The 19813-nt window shown below is 39.4% G+C and overlaps 2 protein-coding genes across 6 annotated transcripts in view; one reads left to right on the top strand and one right to left on the bottom strand.

Annotated features, from left to right (window-relative positions):
* Nucleotides 1-19418, bottom strand: part of DTL (denticleless E3 ubiquitin protein ligase homolog) — a 67343-nt gene extending 47925 nt beyond the window's left edge. For both annotated transcript variants that reach the window (XM_005540773.5, XM_074035948.1), the window contains exons 1-5: nt 19206-19418; nt 12156-12281; nt 10507-10605; nt 7735-7796; nt 7530-7650 (exon numbers count right to left, since the gene is read on the bottom strand). In XM_005540773.5, coding sequence (XP_005540830.1) covers nt 7530-7650; nt 7735-7796; nt 10507-10605; nt 12156-12281; nt 19206-19257 — 460 coding nt within the window. In that variant the 5' untranslated portion in view covers nt 19258-19418. The remainder of the gene's footprint in view (nt 1-7529; nt 7651-7734; nt 7797-10506; nt 10606-12155; nt 12282-19205) is intronic.
* A 184-nt stretch (nt 19419-19602) lies between these two features.
* The window catches only part of INTS7 (integrator complex subunit 7), a 94748-nt gene continuing 94537 nt past the window's right edge, over nt 19603-19813 (top strand). For 2 of the 4 annotated variants that reach the window (XM_074035940.1, XM_005540768.5), the window contains exons 1-2: nt 19603-19660; nt 19745-19804. In XM_074035940.1, the coding sequence (XP_073892041.1) occupies nt 19789-19804 (16 nt within the window). In that variant the 5' untranslated portion in view covers nt 19603-19660; nt 19745-19788. Of the gene's footprint in view, nt 19805-19813 lie in introns of all 4 variants that reach the window. The other 2 variants (XM_065541388.2, XM_005540766.5) reach the window with 1 other exon arrangement.

The raw sequence follows: 19813 nt of genomic DNA, 5'->3' as shown, positions 1-19813 counted from the left end.
GCAGGCGGTGGAATTTGTCCTTGGGAAGGGTGAAAATGTGCAGCTGCCCCTCCATTCAGGGGAATGAGGTTGCTGTGTGTGGCTCCTAATTCAGCCTGGGTGGCAGGGCAGGACACAGTCTGGTGGGGGCTGGGCTCTGAAAATCTAACTGTGTTATAGCTGCTTAGGACTTGGAGGTTTGTGGGACCCAGTATGATATCTCTCTGGAGCAATGCCTTCATGAAGTCTCCAGGCAGCTCCCTATGTTAGTCTCAGGGTCCATGAGCATCAAGGGGGTCTCCCATGGCTATTATTATTAGGGTTCACAGTGGGTATTTGGGCTGCTGTGTGTCTCACTTCCTCTTTCCCTGCATAGGAAGCCTCTCCAGATTCCTAGCTGATCCCAGTCAAATAGGCTGCTTTACTTTTCTCTCCTTCCTTGCTTTCAGAGCTTCTTGTCACTTCCCTGTTGAATCCCAGTGTTCTCTCTTAGATGATCTATTTGAAGTGTGATTATCTACGATCTCACTATCACTATAATATCTCACTATTTGGGTTCCACTCTGTGAAAGAGGTGAGTGCCAGATGCATCTAGTCAGCCATGTTGAAACCATTCATCTAATTCAGCACTTTTTAAGTGTCAGGCACTATTCATTCCTTTTAACAGCTTTGGTTGTACAGACTCTCACTCAGGTTCATTTTCCCCCTCTTTTGTTGGAATTTGTTGCCTAAAATAGAAACTGTTGTTTGGGGATAAAATTTACTCCTCCCTTTAAGTTACCACTTTCCTCCTTTTTTTTTTTTTTTTTTTTTTGAGATGGTATCTCGTTCTGTCACCCAAGCTGGAGTGCAGTGGCACGATCTTGGCTTACTGCAACCTCAGCCTCCCATGTTCAAGCAATTCTCCTGCCTCAGTCTCCCAAGTGGCTGGGATTACAGGCATGCACCACCACACCCTGCTAATTTTTTATATTTTTGGTAGAGATAGGGTTTCACCATCTTGGCCAGGCTGGTCTTGAACTCGTGACCTCAGGTGATCTGCCCACCTCAGCCTCGCAACGTGCTGGGATTATAGGCATGAGCCACCAAGTCCAGCCCACTTTCCTCTTAAACACACAATTTTTGGAGGAGAGTCAACATCTTTAGCAAATGATTGGCCTGAGATTAAGTTACTGGGTTTTTTGTTTTGCTTTTTTTTTTTTTTTTTTTTTGTGGTTTTACCTTGAGGACAGCCAAAGTTGCAGCATTAATAACAGGCAGCTAAAATGCAAATTAAAAAATCTGCCATCTTTCAAGCCAGAAGAACCAGGAAAAGGAGACTGGGAGCAACAAGAACAGTCAGAGAGTGAGGGGACGGGAAAACCTGGATACAGCTAGAGAAAGGGAACCCATGGAATTATGATTCCATGTTTAAACTCAGTCCAAGTCTCTGGCTAACCCCTGTACAATATGGGCAAGAGAAATTGAAAGCAGTTTGCAACTGAGGCTTAAACTAAAGAAAATAATTGAGATAAGATCCACTGTCCTCCTGTAGGTGTGATAGTCTTCAATTTGGATCTAAACAAGTGAATTGCCTGTTAAAAAAGGAACACCAACTCTTTTCTAAGCAATATAACAGAATCTAGAATCCATCATACCATTCGCAATGTCCAGAATATAATCTTAAATTACTTGACTTACAAAGAGCCAGGAAAATGAATTATTCTCAATGGAAGGCAATCCCAAGATAATCCAGATGTTGATTTATCAGATAAGGTTGTAAAGGATACATATCCATGTTAAATGAGTTAAAGAAACGTACACTTGGCCTGGGCAACATGGCAAAACTCCATCTCTACAAAAAATACAAAAATTAGCTGGGTGTGGTGGTATGCACCTATAGCCTCAGCTACTTGGGAGGCTGAGGTGGGAGGATCACTTGAGTCTGGGAGGCAGAGGTTGCAGTGAGCAGATTTCACCACTGTACTCCAAACTGGGTGACAGAGTAAGACCCTGTCTCAAACAACAACAACAATAACAAAAAAAAAAAAAAAGGAAGAAAAAAATATATACATTTGCAATCAATAAAAAGATGATAAATCTCAGCAGGAAACAAACAAATGAAGGTCAGGCACCGTGGCTCATGCCTGTAAACCCAGCATTTTGGGAGGCTGGGTTGGCAGATCCCTTGGACCCAGAAGTTCAAGACCAACCATGGGTGAAACTCTATCTCTACAAAAAATACAAAAAGAAATTAGCCAGGCATGGTGGCATGCACCTATGATCATGCTACCGCCCTCTAACCTGGGCAACAGAGCAAGACCCTGTCTTTAAAAAAAAAATAAGAAAATTTTAGAACTGAAAACCAGTATCTGAAATGAAAACATTCACTTGATAGGCCTAAGAACAGACTGGAGAAAATTGAGAAAGTGAACTTTAGGACAAATTAATGGAAATCATTCAATTTGAAGAAGAGAGAGAAAAACAGAACTGAACATTATGTTAAATTAAAGAAGCTCGTCACAGAAGATCACATATTGTATCATTCCATTTGTATGCATGTGTATAACGGGCAAATCTATAGAGACCGAAATTACTATAGTGGTTGTATAGGGTTGGAAGGAATGAGTGAAAGTACTGCTAATATGTTCAAGTTTCTTTTTGGGTTGATGAAAAGATTCTACATTTAGATTGTGGTGATAGCTGCACAACTCAGTGAATAAACTAAAAACCACTAAAACGTGCACTTTAAATGGATGGATGTTATGGCTTTTTCAGTTTATCTTAAATTTAGGATAACTGAAAAAAAAGAAAACCTCAAGGACGCATGGGATAATTTAGAAAAGTCAAATATATGAGTAATTGAAAATATATATAAACATATGAGTAATTAGGGTACCAGAAGAAGCAGGGAGGAGAGAAAATATGAATAAAGTAGGCAGAAAAAATATTTCTTTCTTTTTTTTTTTTTTGAGTCAGAGTCTCGCTCTGTTGCCCAGGCTGGAATGTGGAGTGCACACTCACGATCTCAGCTAACTGCAACATCCACCTCCCAGGTTCAAGCAATTCTCCTGCCTCAACCTCCTGAGTAGCTGGAATTACAGGTGCCCACCACAACGCCCAACTAATTTTTGTACTTTTATTAAAGATGGGGTTTCATCGTGTTGGCCTGGCTGGTCTTGAACTCCTGACCTCAGGTGATCTGCCTGCCTCAGCCTCTCAAAGTGCTTGGATTACAGGCCTGAGTCACCATGCCTGGCCCAGAAAAAATATTTCAAGAAATGATAGAAAAATTCCCTATTCAGTAAAAAGGAATTTACAAATACAAAAGGCTCAGCAAGCTTCAAATGGGAAAACTGTGAAGGGAACCATGACTAGACATACCACAGTCAAACTGCTAGAAACCAAAGACAGAAAATCCTGAAATTAGTCAGGAAAAACAGCATATTATATACAGGGAAATGATTTTAACAACCACAGAGTTTTCAATGAAAGCAGAGATGATAGTGGAACATCTTCAGGCAATGAAAGGAAAAAAAGCTGTTGACCCAGAATTTCATATCCAACAAAAATGTCCTTCAAGAATGACGATGAAATAAGGACATTTTCAGATAAAGAAAAACAAAGGTAAATTATTACCATCAGACTCGCACTATAAGAAATGTTAAATGAAGTTATTCAAGGAAGTGATACCAGAGGAGAGGAAAAAGATGGCATTGCCAGGGAGAAATCATGAGTTCAGGAAGGAAATTGTGGGTTCAGTTTTTGCTATGTTGAATTTGAAGTACCTGCAGAAAGGTTAAGGCTAGGATTATAGATCCGGGTCAACACAAGCCGAATGAAAAACAAAACAAAACTGGTACAGATGAAACTGTCCAAGAAGGTATAGACTGAAAGCAAAAAAAGGCTAAACACCAAATCCTGGGCCTTGCTAACACTTCAAGCTAGGTAAAAGCAACTATGAAAGAATAAAGAGAAAGCAGAAGGAGTACCAGAGGGAGTGGGATATCACAGATTCTAAGCAAATACTTTTACTGGAATTTTATAAACACTAAAAGTGTAACATATTATAAACACTAAAAGTGTAGCATATTATACAAGCAGAAGAAAAGACCTGGAAAGTTTCACGCTTTCTGATAATTAATAATAACCTTAGCAAGAGTGATTTCAGGAAGAGGGCTAGATGTGGAAAATAGATTAAACCAAATTAAAGGAGATGGAAAATATGTAACAGTAACTAAAAGAGAACACAGGGTTAAGATATTTGGGAAAATAGGTCACAGGCATTCTTGAGTCTTTCCTAAGGAGAATCAGCCAATAGAGAGGGAGAACTTGAAGATACAGGGTAGTGGGGATACATGCAATGGGGGAAGGTCTTGGGAAGAATCAAGAATGTTTCTCAATTTTAGCTACACATTGGAATCCCTTGAGGAACTTTAAAAAAATAAATGCCTGGCCCACTTCCAAGAGATTCTCATTTAATTAAAACTTGAGAATGATGAGAAAGAAGGTTCAAATATAGGTAAGTTTGTAGGAGAGGAAATAGAAATAAATTTATAATCAATTTTAATTTTCCACTAAAGTTCTAATACTTGCCCTTTTGCCACACAAAGCACGTATCTGAGTCCATTTTCTTTGCTTTTAGTTGGTAGATACTTAGGGAAGGCAAATTCCGTTAGTATGACTATGTCCAGTTAGGATTATTTGTATCCTACCCAGGTAGGGTGGGAAGAACTGGACCAATGATCTTTTCTACCATGCTACCTACAAAAACCCCCACAAAACACTAAGTATTTATATGGTCCCCTGATTGATTATAGACAGATCAATTGATTTAATTTATTTTGAGACTGGGTCTCACTCTATTGCCCAGGCTAGAGTACAATGGCACAATCATAGCTCACTACAGCCACAAACTCCTGGGCTCAAGCGATCCTCCCACCTCAGTGTCCCAAGTAGCTCGGACTACGGGTGCATACCACTGTACCAAGCTAATTTTTTATTTTCTTAGATATAGGGTCTCACTATGTTATCTAGGTTGGTCTTGAACTCCTGCCTCAAGCCATCCTTCTCAGCCTCCCAAGTTGCTGGGATTATAGGAATGAGCCACCATAATGAGCTCAGATTAAAAAAAAAAGCATTCATATTTCACCTCACTTTTATGTCTACAATATTTTTGTGACCTAAATAGAATAGGTATTTATCTCACAAAATTAGAAAATGAAGGCCCAAGGAGGTAAAAATCACTTTGCCCAAGAGTCCAGAATAAAACAAAGGGCTTCCATGTTTAGTTGCAAAGGTTTGTCCTGTAAGAGGGCTTATGGCTGATGGAGTGAATAGAGCTATTATCTGTTCTGTTTTACCAAAACAAACCACAGGGCTTGGGAGTAGTATCTGATCAGATTAATTTACACTAGAGCACCTATGGACTACTGAAAGCCATGAAAAAAGCCACCTGCCCCAATCTCTAACTCAGTGCCTTTTCTTCTACAGCTCATTGTCATAAGCTGGTTCACATGCAGAGTTGTAAAAATTAAGCAAAAGGACCAAAAAATATGATGTTTTCCATTATTCTGTAGTTAGGTAAATTTTCATTATTTTAACATTATTTTTACAAACTCAGAGTGAACTCTGACACAGGAGTGTAGAAAACTAGAACACAAGCATACCTAACTACTTAAATATGTTAATAAAGTTATGCAGAAATAAGAAAAATCATGCCATAGTTCTCCTTAAATGTTCCAGTTTCAACTGCAACCACAGTAGATTAAAACCGACTTTCTTAAAAGTCCAAGCCAGGCTGGGCATGGTGGCTCATGCCTGTAATCTCAGCACTTTGGGAAGCCAAGACGGGCAGATCACTTGAGGTTAGGAGTTCGAGACCAACCTGGTTGACATGACAAAACCCTGTCTCTACTAAAAATACAAAAATTAGCTGGGTGTGGTGGTGCACGCCTGTAATCCCAGTTACTCAGGAGGCTGAGGCATGAGAATTGCTTGAACCTGGGAGGAGGAGGTTGCAGTGAACCGACATCATGCCACTGCATTCCAGCCTGGGCAACAGAGGGAGACTTTGTCTCAAAAAACAAACAACCAGTCCAAACCAGCTTAACCTCCTAAATGGCTCAAGTGAATAAATGAAAACATTTGATTTTTAAAATAGAGTATTTTTTTTAAGTGATAAAGGAGATTGTAATGTCTGTCACTATTATTCAGAGATTAAAGTCAGATTACTTCAGAGACTCCTTTGAGATAAATGTTTGTTGGTCCATTAAAAAAAATTTATTTACTGAGAAACAAATGGAAGGAGAAAACAAAACAAAACAAAAAACAGAAATGAAGAGCTTATTCAGACACCACTGATACATTTTTCCCTAGCTGCCATAGTACTGCGCTGTGTTATATCACTCTTAAATCTTCCTTGTCCATTATAACAATAAAATAAACATAGGAAAATCAATTTTTAGTAATAGTTGAAAACATAATAGAAAATTGGACCGTTTGGCCGGGTGCAGTGGCTCACGCCTGTAATCCCAGCACTTCAGGAGGCTGAGGCAGGTGGCTCATGAGGTCAGGAGTTTAAGACCAGCCTCGCCAAGATGGTGAAACCCCGGCTCTACTAAAAGACAAAAATTAGCTGGCTGTGGTGGCGGGCTCCTGTAATCCCAGGTACTTGGGAGGCTGAGGCAGATGACTGCTTGAACCCGGGGGCTGGAGGCTGGCTTGAACCCGAGGGGTGGAGGCTGCAGTGAGCCAAGATCGAGCCTCTGCACTCCAGCCTGGGTGAAAGAGCGAGACTCCATCTCAAAAAACAAACAAACAAACACAAAACAAAAAACGGGCCATTTAAACCAAATACATGATAAATTGTTAGGTAGAAAATCATGTTCAGTTTATCAGCCTTATAGCTCATTTAGATTTTACAAGTAGAGTTAATGAGTGCCCAGTACAAGGTTTTAACTTCAATGAACAAAGTTAAACAATGGTATCGTAGCTGTTTATAAATCTTCACCTTATGTGCATGACTATATAAAAATTTACCAAAGACTCTTGACTTTCAGAGACAAGCTAGAGATAATGTCCAGAAGAGTGGGCCTAAAACCAATTTAATTTTATTAAGGTTTTCAGTCATATTAGAATCTTAATCACCTGGCTGAGTGCAGTGGCTCACACCTGTAATCCTAGCACTCTGGGAAGCTGAGGCAGGTGGATTGCCCGAGCTCAGGAGTTCTAGATCAGCCTGGCCAACATGGTGAAACCCCATCTCTACTAAAAATACAAAAAAATTAGCTGGGCATGGTGCTATGCGCCTATAGTCCCAGTTACTCCAGAGGCTGATGCAGGAGAATCACTTGAACCTGGGAGGCAGCGGAGGTAGCAGTGAGCCGAGATGGTGCCACTGCGCTTCAGCCTGGGCAACAGAATGAAACTGTCTCCAAAAAAAGAATCTTAATCATCTAGGTAGGTAAAGTAGTAACTTTGATAGGGGAAAGGGTAGAAACAATTACAGGTTCTTACCTCCCCACTGTAAAGAAGGTTAAGGAGATGAAAGAGGATAAGCACAAACCTACCTTTCTCAAACTTAGAAAAGGCAACTGACTTGAGGCTGCATTGATGACCTTTGCACGTTCCAATCAGCTCACCAGCTTTCACATCCCAAAATTTGGCTGTTTGATCACCTGCTGCTGTAACCTTTCAAAAATAAGGTAAGCACAATTTAACAAAGCAATCCCTTATCAGTATTTACCCAGATCCTAATGAAATAAAGTCACTTACAAGCTTAAGTTCACCAGGAACCCAGGCCAGGTCAAAGACGGCATTCCAGTGAGCCATCCATTCTAAACAAAGAAAATGGTAAATGTGAAATGTCTAAATTGTATTCTGTGGTAGCCATATTAATAGAAGTTTAAATGCCTGGAAAGCTGTAGTAGTAAAAAGATCAGTAGTCGATCATTAAGAGAAATACAAATCAAAACCACAGTGAGATATCATCTCACGCCAGTCAGAATGGCAATTATTTAAAAAGTCAAGAAACAACAGATGCTGGCAAGGCTGCAGAGAGACAGGAATAGTTTTACACTGTTGGTGGGAATATAAATTAATTCAACCATTGTGGAAGACAGTGTGGCGCTTCCTCAAAAGACCTAGAACCAGAAATACCATTTGACCCAGCAAACCCATTACTGGGTATATACCCAAAAGAATATAAATCATTTTATTATAAAGATACATGCATGCATATGTTCACTGCAGCACTATTCACAATAGCAAAGACATGGAATCAACCCAAATGCCCATCAATGATAGACTAGATAAAGAAAATTTGGTACATATACACCATGGAATGCAATGCAGCCATAAAAAGGAATGATATCATGTCTTTTGCAGGGACATGGATGGAGCTGGAAGTTATTATCCTCAGCAAACTAATGCATGAACAGAAAACGAAACACTGTATGTTCTCACTCATAAGTGGGAGCTGAACAACGAGCACACATGGACAACGAGCACACATGGACACAGGGAGGGGAACAACACACACTGGGGATTGTTGAGGGGGAGCACGGAGAGGGAGAACATCAGGAAAAATAGCTAATGCAGCCGGGTGCGGTGGCTCACGACTGTAATCCCAGCACTTTGGGAGTCCGAGGCGGGCGGATCACGAGGTCAGGAGATCGAGACCATCCTGGCTAGCTCAGTGAAACCCCGTCTCTAATAAAAATACAAAAAATTAGCCGGGCGTGGTGGCAGGCACCTGTAGTCCCAGCTACTCGGGAGGCTGAGGCAGGAGAATGGCATGAACCCGGGAGGCGGAGCTTGCAGTGAGCCGAGATTGCACCACTGCACTCCAGCCTGGGTGACAGAGCAAGACTCTGTCTCAAAAAAAAAAAAAAGCTAATGCATGCTGGGCTTAATACCTAGGTGATGGGTTGATATGTGTAGCAAACCACCACGGCACACATTTACCTACGTAACAAACCTGCGTGTCCTGCACATGTACTCTGGAACTTAAAATAATAAAAACAAAGATGCACACATAAAAAATCAGTAGTCAGCACTCTTTGGCATGAGCAAAGATAATTTGTGGACTCATAGAAATTACACATTCCCTTAATTACCACATGAGAACTAACATCTGATGTCAAATTCCTTTCCATGAGTTCACTAGTTATATATTCTCTAAAATGGAATCTTTCTGAAACATATTCCAGTTCAAAAATCTTCATGATACTGGCTGGGCACAGTGGCTCACACCTGTAATCCCAGCACTTTGGGAGGCCGAGGCAGGCAGATCACTTGAGGCCAGGAGTTAACCAGCCTGGCTAACATGGTAAAACCCCATCTCTACCAAAAACAAACAAACAAACAAACAAAAAACAAAAATAAAAAGAACTTCATGATGCTCTCTGAATGGAATGTAAAATACTTTAGTTTGACATTCAACATTTTGCATTCTTTAGTCTTTATCTTGGTTGCAAGCCTCATCTCTCACTGTTTTCGATATCTTATTCCAACCAAATTGGTCACTTCCTATTTTATTATATCCTATGCTTTTCCATCTCTAGACCTTTGCTAATGCTTTTCCCTTCACCTGGAGTACCCCCTTCCATTTCCACCGGTCTAAATACCATAGTCCAACTCAAATGCCCCATTCTTCATAAATTTTCCTAGCCTTCTTTACTACATGAGAGTTTTCTCTTTGACACCAGTGTGTTTTCTTTCTACTTCTGTATAATTTATAGCCTTTGTTTTATTTATTTCAACACTTGACTTATAGGTTCCAAATTATCAGCTTCTTAAGGTTAGAAGAACTTTGCTTTATACCTGAAAAATGTTCGATCAATATAAATATTTTAAAGCAACACTTCTCTAACCACATTAAGTGTTAAAGATTCAACTTTTTGAAGGAATTGTTTTTAATCCTAAAATGTATTTTTCTTAACTTTGAGTAAAGGCATTGTCATAGTTAACAGTTATTGACAGATAGGTAGTCCACCATTCACATCTAACCTGGTCCCTAAAAAGACTTCATCAGAAGTTAACATAATCAGGAATGTGTTATATATACTTCAGATGTTTGTCCCTTCCCAAATCTCATGTTACAATTCAATCCTGAAAGTTGGAGGTGGGACTTAATGGAAGGCATTTGGGTCATGGGGGTGTATCCCTCATGAACAGATTAATGCCCTCCCTAAGAGGTGAACAGATGAGTGACTTCTTACTCTATTAGTTCCCTGGAAAGCTGATTGTTTAAAAAAGAGCTTGGTACTACCCCTTTCTCTTGCCATGTAACCTCTGTATTCATGGGCTCCTCTTTGCTTTCTGCCATGAGTTGGGGCAGACTGAGGCCTTCACCAGATGTCTAATCTTCTAGCCAGCAGAATCATGCACCAAATAAACCTTTTTTCTTTATAAACTACCCAGTCTCAGTTATTCCTTTGTAGCAACACAAGACAGACTAAAACAGAATGTGTTCAAATAATAATACACTTGAGGATCTGTAAAGTTTTTTAAATGTTAAAACAAAAATTGTAGACCTAGACTTACCTTTGAAGCACTTCTTTCTGAAAGTTTGTGATTCAGTGTTATACAATCGAACAAAGCCTTCTTCATTGGCAACTGCTAGTACGTGTTCCATATTGGGAGCTAAAGCAGAAATAAAGAATAAAATATATGAAGAGTAACACAAAATTTTTTTTTTTTTTTAGACGGAGTCTGGCTCTGTCGCCCAGGCTGGACTGCAATGGCACGATTTGGCTCACTGCAACCTCCACCTCCTGGGTGCAAGTGATTCTCCTGCCTCAGCCTCCCAAGTAGCTGGGATTACAGGCATGCACCACCACACCCAGCTAATTTTGTATTTTTACCAGAGATGGGGTTTCACCATGTTAGTCAGGCTGGTTTTGAATACCTAACCTCAAGTGATCCACCTGCCTCAGCCTGCCAAAGTGCTGGGATTACAGGCATAAGCCACTGCGCCCAGCCACAAAACTTTTTAAGTTTCCTCAAAACCACCAAAATTTTCTTCACATAATCTCTTATTTAGAGAAGGGCTAAATCGAGGGTTGTACTTAAACAAAACAGGAGTGGTACTGGCCAATGGCAAACAAAAGCATATGATGATATAGGCCGCCAGCAGGCTGAGTCTATTAGTTTTGTTTTTTTTTTTTAATCATATTTTTATTTACGTATTTTTACCACAATCATTGCTACGTAATAGTCTATTAGTTTTTGTTTTTGAGACGCAGTCTCCCTCTGTCACCTAGGCTGGAATGCAGTGGCGTGATCTTGGCTCACTGCAACCTCCGACTCCCAGGTTCAAGCGATTCTCTTGCCTCAGCCTCCCCAGTAGCCGGGACTACAGGCGTGCACCACCACGCTCGGCTAATTTCTGTAAGGAGTCTATTAGTTTTAAATTTCCTTTTCACAACTTTTTCTCTCCTCTCAAAACTATTATGGGTGGAGACAAGTACTTCCATTTCTTTCTTTTTTCTTTTTTTGGAGATGAAGTCTCACTCTGTCACCCAGGCTGGAGTGCAATGGCACAATCTTGGCTCACAGCAACCTCTGCCTCTCAGGTTCAAGTGATTCTCTTGTCTCAGCCTCCCAGGTAGCTGAGATTACAGGCATGCGCCACTACGCCCAGCTAATTTTTTGCAATTTTAGTAGAGATGGGGTTTTACCATGTTGGCCAGGCTGGCCTCGAACTCCTGACCTCAAGTGATCTACCCGCCTTGGCCTCCCAAAGTTCTGGGATTACAAGTGTGAGCCACTGCACCCAGACCCGCCTTGGCCTCCTAAAGTGCTGGGATTTCAGGCGTGAGCTACTCAGCTTGGCCAAAGTACTTCTATTTCTGTTCATATATTCCCCAGTGAGTCACAGAAAGATACATTCAACCAGATCAAAGGGTATGTATCTACTGGGTAAAACAGTTTTCATTGTAGCTGAACCTTTGCCACCATTTCCTTATATTGGTTTTTTAAAAATGGTGCTATAATAATCCTATGCTTTAGAAGAAATATAGTTATGCTAATGATGCATAGAGATTAAGAAAAGTCTATTTTATAAATCAAAAGACAACAGTTTTTACAAAAACTCTAACATCTACCTAGTTTACTTTTTGAAGTATATTTGCCCTGTAAATGTGAAATAGATCATTTCTGTCCAAGCCTTGCCTAGAGAGTAATTCTCTTACCAGAAGAGAAGGTACATCCAAAAGGAGGAACCGGGACTCCTGTTTCTCCATAAGAAGTGTGTTCATCATTACCACTGCATTGATAACCAGTCAGAAGGGATTGTAGAGGGTATTGTGAAGACCATCCTAAAACAAGACAATTCCTTATAGAATTCCAATAGAGCATCACATTTCAGCATTTTTAACAAATCCAGAGGTATATATTTGTTCTTAAGAAACTTTAGATATTAACATAGATCCACTTACTATTAATATCTATGGAAGACACTGTTTCTGGTATTTCCTTAAAAGAGTCCTAAGGAAAAAATGAAAAAGCACTTCCAACTTCTGGGGAGGTATAGCTTTGGGCTTACTATCTAAAATGAAGACTCTCACTAGCACATTGAGATTAGAAGAAATAAGAGGCCTTTGCATATTAAGAAAGATCTTCCTCCTTCTCCTACCAAAGAGACAACCACAAAAGCATTCCATTAAAACTGTTATCCCTTTCTATTAAATTCTTATGCTGGAACATCATACAAAATCCAGTGGTCAAAGAGCCAAAGAAAATAATATATATCAATGCAACTACTATAGCCAGTAACATATTCACCAAATTTACTTTCTTTTTCCTTTACTGCTGAAATTGTAGGAATCTAAAATGTTAATAGCAACGCTTATAGTATCTTAAATGATATTAGAGAAATTGTAAAGTGAAGCGTTATGTACCTACCCCTAGTAAACATTTAGTTAGCCCTGGCTAGTGGCAGTGGGTCAGGCAGTCTTTACAGGAGGTCTTGAAAGATGGGTAAATTTTCACTGAATTTAGAATAGAGAACAGGAAACTCAGGGTGGAAGAAAAGTTTATTCTGCTTGGGTCAGAGATCTAACGTGCACTATGGTCCTACATAGTAAGATATCTTCAGAGATTTGTTTTTATCATACTCATTTGTGGTCAAGACATTTTAAACATATAAAAGAAACATTCATTCAACAAGTAATTACTGAAAACCAAATGTTCAATAAGCATTGGAGGAATCACTGAGTTTACAATCTATTGAAAGCATAACAAACTCACATTTTAGGGTACTCTGAATTCTCACTTTTCATCAAAAGTACTATGTGGAGAATACATCCTAGCTTGATATAACCTCAGACAAATCTACATTTGGATGCTCATAGACATAACCTGAAGGAATCAATAGAAGGGCACCAAAAAATTTAATCCAAATTTAATAATTAGTTCTGGGGCCATCATGTCATAATTTCAACATCAGATATCATTGTAAAGGAGCTGTTAAAGACCACTAAAAGAATGCAATAGGCTGGGCGCGTTGGCTCATGCCTGTAATCCCAGCACTTTGGGAGGCCGAGGTGGGAGGATCACGAGGTTAGGAGATCAAGACCATCCTGGCTAATCCGTGAAACCCCGTCTCTACTAAAAATAAAAACAAAAACAAAAACAAAACAAAAAAAATTAGCCAGGCATGGTGGCAGGCGCCTGTAGTCCCAGTTACTCAGGAGGCTGAGGCAGGAGAATGGCGTGAACCCGGGAGGCAGAGCTTGCAGTGAGTCGAGACTGCGCCACTGCACTCCAGCCTGGGCGACAGAGCAACACTCCGTCTCCAAAAAAAAAATGCAATAGTTACGTTGAGTTCACAAGTATTAACCTACAGAATAAGTGTGTAGAAACAACAAAAGCCTCTGTTCAAAGGTTATGTAAATATACATGTTTTGGAATTAAAAAAAATCAACTGCAAAATGCAAACTCAAAAGGGACTTTTGAACAACTTGGTTGAAATGAAGATGATACACTCCAAAAAACCTGCAATTTTTTACAATTAAACAATGACTTTAACTCTGCATCTCTGCCTACAATTAACATCCAAACACCAATGAATGGTGAGTGATTGGTCCTTGCCTACTCCTCTACTTATGCAATCCCTGCAATACACACTTCACTGATGAACCACCCTAAGCTACTTTTGGATCCTTATTGTGTTATGAACATAAAACTGTAATGCTTACCTCCACAACACATTTGGAAAAAGCTATTATTTCCTCATTGTACAACTTAAGCCCCTAGAGTTACATGCACATATTCCAAGTAGTATACAAGAACATGAGAGTTTTCAGAGACTAAATTTCCAGATACAGTAGTCATCCCCATCTGTGGTTTCGCTTTTTGTGGTTTCAGTTGCCTATGGTCAACGATAGTCTGAAACTATTGCATTGAAAATTCCGGAAATAAACAATTCATAAGTTTTAAATTGTGTGCCATTTTGAGTAGCAAGAAAATTTCACACTGTCCTACTCTGACCTGTCCAGGGTTATGAATCATCTGTGTCCAGAGTATCCGTGCCATATATGTTACCTGCTCTTTAGTCACTTCGCTGCTTTGTCTGTTACATAGTTGGAAGGTCAGTAGTAGCCTAATGTTATATCACAGTGCCTGCCTACGTCATTCATCTCACTTCATCTCATCATGTTGTAGGTATTATATCATCTCACATCATCACGAGAAGAGCAAGTATAGTACAATGATATATTCCGAGAGGCCACCTTCACATAACTTTTATTATAGAATATCGTTATAATTGTTCTGTTATTATTAGTTATTGTTAATCTCTTACTGTACCTAATTAAACTTAATCATAGGTATGTGTCTGTATAGTAAAAAACATAGCATACATAGGGTTGGGTCTTGGAACATATCCTTCAAGGATAAGGAGGTACTATTGTACTCAACTACGATATACAGTCATATGTCATGTAATGGCATTTTGGCCAAAGACAAACCGCATACACAATGGTAGTCTTATAAGATTATAATGAAGCCTAAAAATTCCTATTGTGTCTTAGTTTTTAACAAAAGGTTCGAAAAGTTAAGAAGAAAAAAGAAAAAAATTTAAAATAAAAAAACTTATAGAATAAGAATATGAAGAAATAAAATATTTTGCACAATTATACAATGTGTCTGTGCTTTATGCTGTTACCACAAGGGTCAAGAAGTTAAAAAATTTAAGATGTTTGTAAGTTTAAAAGTTACAGTAAGCTAAGCCTAAGGTTAATTTATTATTCAAGAAAGTATTTTTTAATCAATTTAATGCAGCCTAAGTATAGAGTGTTTATAATGTTTACAGTAGTATAATGTCCCAGGTCTTCACACTGACTGACCACTCACTCATCGATTCACTCACAATAACCCCGAGTCCTGCAAGCTCCCATTCATAGTAAGCACCCTCCACAGGTGTACCATTTTTTATCTTTTATATCCTATTTTTACTGAACCTTTTCTATGTTTAGATACACAAACACTTACCATTGTGTTACAGTTGCCTACAGTATTCAACACAGTAATATGCTGTACAGGTTTATAGCCTAGGAAAAATACACAGCTTAGGTGTGTAGTAGGTTACACTATCTAGCTTTAAGTATACTCTGTGATGTTTGCACAATGATAAAATCACCTAATGATGCATTTCTCAAAATGTTATCTCCATTTATAAGCAATTGGATACTATATATGCATTTCTAAAACTCACCTGTCTGAAAAACCTGATGTCTCTGAGAAGGTTGAGGTATCACTTTTTTCCTTTCCCTTCATTACTTCCTTTCTTCCACTTTATAAAAGAAAGGCATTCCCGTGCCCCAATCTTAAACCTTGCATTGATCCAAAGAATAAAAACTTTTGGGTATCAAATATTTTTAAATAAAAACAAATAAACTTTTGGAACCTTAACAGATAAATAATTCCTTCAATAAAGGAATCATAAACACCCAAATTCATCTCTTTAAAAGATGTACTTCCAACAAAATTTTACTTTTGGTTAATAATTACCAAAATTGGTAATCTATATTGTTTTAAACAATCATATAGTACTAATAATTGAATTGAAAATTCAATCCATAAAGAAGTTTTAACACTCAAGAGGCTTATGACAGAAAACAGCAATTTAAATTATCTTTTGACACAGAGGGGTATGACAAGAGTGATCAGTAAAAGAGCTTTTCAAGCATAAAATTAAATTACTGTGGGAGAAATGAAATGGAAATAAATTCAAGAGGAAAAAGCAGCTATATGGAATTTCTAGCAGTTAAAGAGTTTGTTCGTATGTTTCTAAAAAATGGATGACGTGATTATCAAATCACTACCGTATTTACATTATATTAGATACACTTAAAAGAGTGATATAGCATTTTTATTTTAAAATGTCAATATTCCCAATATGGTCAGAAATTATATTCTTTGCATTTGTTTAAATTTGTGATAAAAACTTTTAGATATCAATTTGAAAATACACAGAAGAGTCGTCAGATTTCCATTTTAGAAGGATCATTAGCAGCAATGTGGAGAATAAAGTGAAGACAGATAAACTAGGAGGCCATTTGGGAGACTTCTTACAATCCAGACAAGAAGGCATTAGGGCCCAACCTAGGGAAATGGAATGGTAAAAATAGAACACATCCAGGATACAGTAAAGATGCATAATCACAGAGATTTTAACGAAATGTTTTGAATGTGTAACTATGAGGAAGATGAGGAAGTCTTTAATTGACTCAGGTTTCTGGCTGGGAAAACTGGTTTAAATAATGAGGCCACTCCCTAAAATTGGTAATATAGCAGGTTTGGGGGAGAAGTTGAGTTCAGTTTTGGGTATTTGAGTTTGAGATGCTTGTGGGATTGACAGTCTGCGTGATAATCAACCCACACAGCTTTTACAGAAATGAATCTCAGGTACATGAAGTCTTCCAATAACATCATTTTGTACAATGTCATTTCCTCATACTGTTCATGAGAAAAAAAATCAATTCCTGTTTGAGGCCACTGGCTGGGTGGAGTTTGTACATGTTCTCCCCATGTTCACAGAGGTTTTCTCCAGGTACTCTCGTTTCCTCCCACATGCCAAAGATGGGTATGTTAGATTCACTGGCATGTCTACATGGTCCCAATAGACAATGGGTGTGTGTGAGTGCTTCCTGTGATGAAATAGCGTCCGGTCTAGAGCTGGTTTCCAGCTTGTACCATGAGCTGCCAGGATAGGCTCCGGGCACCCACAGTCCTGAGCTGGAATAAGTGTGTCAGAAAATGAATGAATACAAATAATTATATAATAAAAATGGTAAACTTTACAATAATCATACAAATGAATGACAATAAACGATTTGGTATGAAAGGGCTCAGTGAGCTGCCATATTTGTGATTGTTTTTGAACTGGGTGGTTGTAGGAGGTGCTCCAATTTTCAGTTTGCAAACATTTATTCCTTGATTTAGCCCACCACTACTACGACCGAGGTCACTCACTGATACGCCAAACTTGGGTAAATAATTATCTCACTTGTTTTTATTAATCTTTCTCAAATGTATGTATAGCACACAATTATTTCAACATTTAATATTAAAAGTGTTTTGGGTCTTTATTTAGAAGTTCAGTGGTGTTTGTATGACCAAAATATGCCACTGGAACTTAATTCTTGTTTATATCAAGTAGCCTATGGTAGAGTTGGTTTAGTTATACATTGTTTTCCCTAAAGTCACAGTTTCCAAGAGCCTATCTAGACATTAAGTGAGAACTTACCATATAAGAAATAGAAAGTTGTATGTACATAGAAGTGGAAGAAGCCCTGGTTATGGCTGTGATCATCCAAAGGAGTAGGAAGAAGAAGAAAAGGGGCCAAGGAGGGAACACCAACACTGAAGAGGAAAGGAGATGATTCTATAGATTTCAGTGGGTAACATATAATAGTGAATGAATTTCAGTGTCTATTGTGTAACAACGAATGAGTACTTGTGAACAGGAAAGAGGGAAGGGAAAGGTAAACACATGGAGAATTAGGAGAAAATCTGTCACAAAACAGTCTGAACAGCTCCCCCAGGACACACATATAGTAAGGTGTGGAGGTATAATAAAACCCAGGTAGCACTGTGCATACTGTCACTCTTAAACAGAGGACAGAGAAGTAAGTCAAACAAAGTCCCAGAAGAGAAAGAGGAGCATTTAGAGTATAATTACAAAGATTATCTATGAGGGAAAGAAATAAGAATGGTATAAAGTTTCAGATTGCTAGCAGGAAGTTGAGGGACTACTTCTCAGTCTCTTTCTCAATATTATTTTCCTAGACTCATCCCTGAACATAAAAATTCCCTTCTCAGGTTCCTTTTCCACATGGTTTCAAGAGGAAAAAGAACCTCTGGCTATAGTCGATGTTCACATGAGTGAGATTTTATTTCTGTCCAAGGTTAGTCTGCCTACTTACCATCCTTATCAGAAACTTACCAAGAAGTTTAAGTTGATGACACCCAAACCTAGCCTCAAATCTCTTATTGCCAATGTTTTAGCGTAAGAAAGTTAGATTTCTACATATTAACATGGGAATACGTTCAACTTATACCATTAAAGTGAAAAAACAGGACATTTTGATCCCATTTCTGAAAATAATAGATATTACCTCTAGCGTCGAAAACATCTGGAATAATATACTTCAATCTATTAACAGGGGTCATCTCTGGCGGATGTGGTTACAAGCATCTTTCACTCTAAATGTTTATGACCATGTAGTAAACGGGAAAAAAAAGATTTTGATCCTGTTAGAAGCAGATATCCTGTCTTCTCTGCTTGACTGAGTTCCTTAACAGTGGGTCATATTCACTGGTATATACCCATAGCAAATAGCTGGGCTCACTAAGATTCTACAACAAACGAATGAATAAATCAATGAGTATGAGTTTTGACCATCTCAAATAACTGTTGAGAGAAACATATACACACAAATGCATGCATTTTCCCGTTAACGCGCAATGGAGATGTAAGCTGTAAGAGGCCTTGGAAGGCAGTTATTTCGACGTCCATGCCTACGTACGATTTTAAAAGTCCGATTACGATTACAAGTGTTCCGAGGAGATGAAAGCACAGTTTTCTTCAGTAGTCCCAGCTAACACTAATTTACCCTTGCCATGGGAGAACTCAGAAGCTGAGTTCAGAATTGGAGTCGGCCCTGGTCGGAGGTGGCGTGTGTTTCGGGGTAGATGAATCCCGCCAGCCCCGAGCAGCGGTTGGGACCGTTACTCACCATTTCTCAGGACGCCAAGCTGGGGCTGGCGAAGCACCGAATTGAAGAGCATCAGGGCCGGAGGAAAAGGCTCAGCTGAGAGAAAAGTCGTAGAAATGCCTCCAAGTTCAGCAAAAATCGCAGCTTGCGCCTCTCACAACACAAATCGTTATCGCCTCCAACTCCCGCCACTGTAAGCCCCGGCCGCCAAACTCCGCGCCAAACTGACGTCACGCTCTCTGATTGGCTTCCGAGCGACGTCCGGGCGCCTCAGAGTCATTTCCCCCTTCGGATCCCCGCCTCCTTTTCTCCCAGCCGCGGGAACCTGGAGTCCAAGAGCTCCTTGAGCGCCTGCGCAGAGGGCAGCAGAGGCGACTGCGAACCGCGGGGTGACCAGGGCGCATGCGTAACAGGGCTTGACAGCGCGCGGAGGAAAAACCAACAAGAAGGCGGCGGGAGAAGATGGCGGTTCTGGGGTAGAGTTTGCAATCTTTCTGACTAGGCTAGTCGAGTAACTATTCGGGTCATGGCGTCAAACTCAACTAAGTCTTTCCTGGCAGATGCCGGCTATGGCGAACAGGAACTGGATGCCAACTCTGCCCTTATGGAGTTGGACAAAGGTATTCGAA

The sequence above is a fragment of the Macaca fascicularis genome, chromosome 1 (assembly GCF_037993035.2).
Source record: "Macaca fascicularis isolate 582-1 chromosome 1, T2T-MFA8v1.1".
In the NCBI taxonomy this organism is placed as follows: Eukaryota; Metazoa; Chordata; class Mammalia; order Primates; family Cercopithecidae; genus Macaca; species Macaca fascicularis.
This window is presented reverse-complemented; position numbering and strand designations above follow the sequence as displayed.